This window comes from Elephantulus edwardii, unplaced genomic scaffold (assembly GCF_000299155.1).
Source record: "Elephantulus edwardii isolate Elephantulus edwardi_28Jun2011 unplaced genomic scaffold, EleEdw1.0 scaffold00109, whole genome shotgun sequence".
NCBI lineage: Eukaryota > Metazoa > Chordata > Mammalia > Macroscelidea > Macroscelididae > Elephantulus > Elephantulus edwardii.
The window spans coordinates 2,914,951-2,920,710 of record NW_006399859.1 but is presented as its reverse complement, the minus strand read 5'-3'; the positions used below and the strand labels follow the sequence as shown (position 1 = coordinate 2,920,710).

At 40.5% G+C, this 5,760-nt stretch overlaps 1 protein-coding gene across 2 annotated transcripts in view; it reads left to right on the top strand.

Annotated features, from left to right (window-relative positions):
- The window catches only part of NELL1 (NEL-like 1 (chicken)), a 1,108,018-nt gene that overhangs the window by 297,788 nt on the left and 804,470 nt on the right, over window positions 1-5,760 (top strand). For both annotated transcript variants that reach the window (XM_006892008.1, XM_006892009.1), the window contains exon 10: window positions 3,536-3,609. In XM_006892008.1, the coding sequence (XP_006892070.1) occupies window positions 3,536-3,609 (74 nt within the window). The remainder of the gene's footprint in view (window positions 1-3,535; window positions 3,610-5,760) is intronic.

The window sequence follows — 5,760 nt, the reverse complement described above, 5'->3', positions numbered from 1 at the left end:
GCAGCAAGTGCATGAGGTCCTCCTCAGTTTCAGCAAGCAGGGTTGTGTCATCTGCATAATGCAGATTGTTAATAGATCTTCCACCAATCCTGACATAACATCTAGATGGAGCAAATAACAACCTGGTTCCACCGGACTTTCCCATATGCTCAGTGCAGGTCATACCCTTAGTAAAACACCCCAACTGATTGGTTGCCTCTAGCAAACATCAACAAAGGGCTGATTAGACTAACTACATCACACCTCACCATGGGAATTCCCACATTACAGTCACCAAACCAGAGAGCCATCAGCAGTCACAGTGACATAATCATAACCATCACAGGTAAGTAAGACGGTCTGATACCATGGTGTAATTAGCAGGGGGCAAAGGAAACAGCATCTATCTTTCTGCTTCCAGCTTGGTCCAAAGAGCAGATGGCATAGTTGACAGCAGTGTAATTAGCACAGCTGTCACTCTGGAGAGAGCCACCATGCCAACTTGGCAGCTGCTGTGTGTGGGAGTGTGGGAGTTTATTAGACTGGAATCCCAGGCCCTTGGAGGTATGGCTTCCTTATGTGAATAAAGTGGGAAATCCACAGCGTTATCAGAACAGTCGACTGATTGATTCAGACAATTGAATAGTAAAGATGTAAAGATGAGTCAGGTATAGGTGTGTTTTTTAAATTTGTTATTATTTCCAATAAAGGGAAAGAGGGACCTGTGTAGGAAATTATGTAGAATCTCTATTTTTTTTTTTTCTCAAACATGTAGTATCTGCTTTTAATGGCTGAAATTGCTTTGAGTAGTGTAAAAGAAAAACCTCCAAGCTGGGAATCAGACATATAAGGATTTTTTCTACCAGCTAGGGACTCAGGTATGATGGTGATGTAATGTGTTACATGTGGCAAAAAAGGGCAATGGTTTGAACCCACTAGTTGCTGCTGCTAGGAGAGAGATGGGCTAGGCCGTCCTGTAAATATTTACAGCCTCAGAAACCTGATGGCTTTAAGTTGGAATTAACTCAATGGCAGTAGATTTGGTTTGGCTTTCAAGACGCTTGAATACAAAAGCACTTTTGTTTTTTGAGGGAATAGGCTTGGGGCTATAGATAAACTGGTACCAGAAATTGCTCTTATCTTCATGGAGGTTGGACTTAGGAAGGGAGATGTGTATTTCAGTGGCCAGTGATGGTACAATGTGGTATGTACTCTGTTCATCGCTAAATATAAAAGAAGCACAAAATGAAGGGAATTAGTTTCATGGAGAAACTCAAGTCTAAGTTGCAACTGACGGATGTATTTAGGTCAGGAAGTTGGAAGATGTGGGTAGGTGGAGCTGAGCATTTCTTTGAAAAAACAAAACCGAACCCAAACAAACACCCCATGATGTCCGAAGTGTGGAAGTAAGACAGAGGGCATAGCTAGCACTGTGTGGCCATGGAGTCATTTCCCAGTGGTGAAGAGAGATCAGGGCTTAGTGCCATACCAAAGCTTGGGAGACAAGGTGGAGTTAGATGAGTTATATGAATGACCTTGTGTGCCAAACTGAGGAATCTGAACTTTATTCTGTGGGTAGAAGGGACCCGCAGGATTTACAACAGGATCTCAGATTTACCTTTTAAAAATGTTTCTAGTTTCTGTGCAGGGAATTAGCACTAGAATATGGGAAACAGGAAGTTAGTGGTGATAACGAAGAAAGATGATGATGGGGACGGGCAAACTAAGATAATGACTGCGAGGTTGAGAAAGGAGAAGGCGAAGGACTTGAGAGACTTAAGGAAAGATGTGGGGAATTGATTGACCATGATTTTGATTAAGAAGGAAGAACGAAAAACCTTACGCGCATTTGTGTGTCTGGGTGATGCTATTGTTCACTGTGAGACTACGAGAGAGGAATGATTTGGGTGAGGTATAGAGTGTGGAGTTATTGCAGTTCACATTCTGAGAGGAACTAGTTGATCAATTGCTATGAACTCTAACTCATGACACCTGATACGTGCCAGGATACAGCTGAGCTCTCTAGGATTTTCAGTGGTTGGTTTTCAAATGCAAATCCCCAGACTGTTCTTCTAAGACACATATGAGTGTAGTTAAATTGCCCACAATTGAGTTTGTGACTTGGTGTGTAACCCTTTGAACCTTTCAGGGACTTCATTGAGGAAATGAATAAAAAAGATTTGTGTGTCCTTCCCTAGGGAATGTTTTTGAAATTAAGTGCCCTGGGGGGCTGATGGTGGAGGAGGCAAAGCAGAGCACAGAAAGAAATTGAATAGCATAGCAGTTGCAGCAGATGCCTCAACCATTCTTAATGGGATATATGGAGTTGGTATGGTCTTCCAGAGCTTTCCTGAGTTGGACAAAAAGATGATATCTTTTGGTTCTTTTTAAAAATCAGCCAATCATTGGATATAATTTGCCCTGTGAAGGGAACTGACCTGGGTGACAGCACTTTCTTCAGCTTAAGACAAGTCTTAGAGCAAATATTCAGTCAGAATCCATTACTATTCACTAGTGTTGGTCATCAACTTTCCTAGTAGCTTCAAGAATGTGCCCTTTGGTCATGAGTGAGATCTGGGCATTCTACCAGGAGGTTACTAATTAATGTCTGTGGGCTGTCCTATTGCTGTGGCTGAAACACAGGTTACTAGCACCTGATTGCTAAGCTCTTTGTGTACTTGGACATCCCATGGGCTGAACTCTGGAAACCACTACATTTAATTGATCTGTTTTTATAGATATAAAAATACAAGCTCAGAACAAATGGTAAAGATATCTTGGTGTGTACACCTTCACTTCTGCCTCTCCTGAGCTAGTGCTAAAAGAGTTCTTGTTGGGGCAAGGAAGGGAATAATGTTTTTGATTTCTGTTCATGTTGATGTAGCTGGAGAATTCGGTGGAGTCACAATAGGATCATTGCAAATTGACCTGGTCTACACTTACATAAAAGTGGGTCAGCGGTCAAGGCCTGAGTTGTGGTGGAATCTAAACTGTGTAGTGGGAGCTGCAGTAGTGTTTCACTTTGAACTTGAATGTGAGGCCTCCCTCCGCCCCTGCTCTTGCTGCTGCTAGCCACTTTCCAAAGGCACCTTTAGCACATTGACCTAGCTATTTACTGGCTGAATTGATATTACTTCTCAGTTGTCTTTGAACTTCTTGGACATGGTGGGATAAGGCTACCCACTTCCCATCTTTATAGGTAAATAAACGGCATCCTACAACTCTGTGGACATATCTTATATGAGTCCCCTCACCCTCATTTCTTTTATGGCTGGAGTGTCTCCACCAAAGTTGCTCCAGTTCTTCCTTGCTTTCACTCATCTCTCTTAAAACATCAATTCATTCCTGAATTTCCTTGGGGATTGTAACACTGATATCATTGTATGCCCTTGGCATGAAGGAGCAGTGGTAAACACAGTCAAGATGGCAGCCTCAGTGGGATGTTCAAGGGTTTTCCTCTTGACAAGAAGATGTGTGAATCCTGTTTGAGTTAGATGGCGCCTCTGAGGTAATTTTGTTCCATGACAGTCTGACTCATTTTTCTGTTTTATTGCAGCAAAATGTATCTATGGAGGAAAAGTCCTTGCAGAAGGCCAGAGGATCCTAACCAAGAGCTGTCGAGAATGCAGAGTAAGTTTTACTTTTTGTGTTGTTTCAGGGGAAAGAACAGATAAATATGTGGGTATTAGATCATTTCCTGAGTGGGGCGTATTGACCTTATTGAAATCCTTGGAGAGGGAAAGTCTTTGTGTTGGACTGGAGTCCAAGATGATGAAGACTCAGCCTGGATCACTGTGTTAGTCACCCCATCACCTGTGAGTCAGATAAGCCTTGGCAAAAGCTAGGAAGGAAGGAAATGACAGGGTGAAGGAAGTTAGCAGCCAATATGAGCCAGGGAGGTTGATGTGCGGAAGGGTTTTGAATCAATATTAGAGGAATATCAGTATCAGTTTGTGGTGCCAGTTGTAGGCAGTGGCACTTCTATTCTCTGATGGGTGATGTAATGCTATAAAACATTTCCTTCTTCTTGCATACCCCTCCTAAGTATTATATGAAATATGATGTAGAGAATCATAGAGCACCTTCAGTAAGCATTTAACACACATGCATTCAACTCCTACTGTATATCAATACTGGACTGGTTATGGATATACACCAGTGGACAAAAAACAAAGCCCTTGTCTTTATGGAATTTACAGTCGAGGGACCAGACACTAGGAAAAGAAGCAAAAAATGTACAATGTAATCCAAAAGTACTGTCAACAAATCTAAAGCTAGATAAAGAGATAGAGAGCTTTGGGGTAGGCTTGGGCTGAGAAAGCCTCTCTGAGAAGGTGAAGTTCAAACCCTAGTAATATTATGATTTGCTTCTCTGTTCTCATCAGAGAGGTTAAAAGTCAATACCTAATGTAAATTTTAGAAGACATGTGTATGGATTTAATTGAAAGCTTTGCGAGTGTTTCATACTTCTGTTATTGGAACATCTTGGTGCATCTTTAACTATTTATGTTCTATCTTCACAATTTAGAATTAACTTGAGCTGATGTAGTATTCCTTTGGCACAGTTTGTGTGTGTGAAAGCATGCGTATGTGGTGGGGGAGAGCTATATGAGAGAGACATATATGAAAGAATATAATATGAAAGAATATAATTTTATCCTCCTCAGAAAAGCCATACTTTTCTTTTTTGTTCACATTTTCAACAGTTATTTATGAAATAATAATTTTATGTGAAAAGAAAATGACTACTGACAATAATAACTGGTATTTCCTCATCATGTCCTACTTTTAGGCAATAATTAATTTTTTAATTGTGATTTTACTGAAAGTTTACAGAAAAATTGAGTTTTCATTTATTCTCTCTTCCTCTCAATTCACTGTGTAGTGCACTTTTTTGTTTCAGATCGTTTTCAGGCATATAATGCCCAATCATACATTCCTTTCAACATGTTTCAGTGCAGTGTTCATTATCTATGCACTCATTTTTCTGTTCTCTTTCCCCTCCTCTGTGTCAATCCTATTCTATAAGAGTGATACCATGCAGTATTTGTCCTTTTGTTACTGAGATATCTCACTCAGGATAGTATCTTCTAGATTCACTCATGTTGTGTAATGTTTTACCAGTTAATTATTTTTTCAGTGCAGCATAATATTCCATTGTATAAATGTACCACAGCTTTTCTATCCTTTTGCTTGTTGATAGGCATTTGAGCTGCTTCCATGTCTTCACTATTGTGAATAATACATAATAATTAACAGCAGCCTTTGATGTTTTGTTGTTATTAAGTGCTACCAAATCAGCTCCAGCTCATGGAAACCAACTTGTAGTAGAAGAGAACAAACCCTGCCCAAAGCTGCACCATCTTCACAGTCTCTGCTGTGCTTAAACCCATTGTTACAGTCACTGTGTGAATCTGTCTTGTTGAAGGGTCTTCCTAATTTTCCTTGATGCTCCATTTTGCATGCGTGGCATTCTTCTCCAGACACTGACTCCTTCTGATAACATACCCAGAGTATGAGAGAAGAAGTTTCACCATCCTTACTTCCAAAGAGCATCTTGGCTGTACTTCTAAGATTTGTGTGTTCTTTTAGAAGTCATGGTATATCCAGTATGATTCACCACCACCTCATTTCAAAGACATCAGTTCTTCTTTGGTCTTCCTTATTCATTGTCTAACTTTCATGTGCATTTGTTGTTGTTGTTATGTGCCATCGAGTCGTTTCCGACTCATAGTGACCCTATGCACAACAGCTCTAAACCCTGCTCTATCCTGCGCCAAC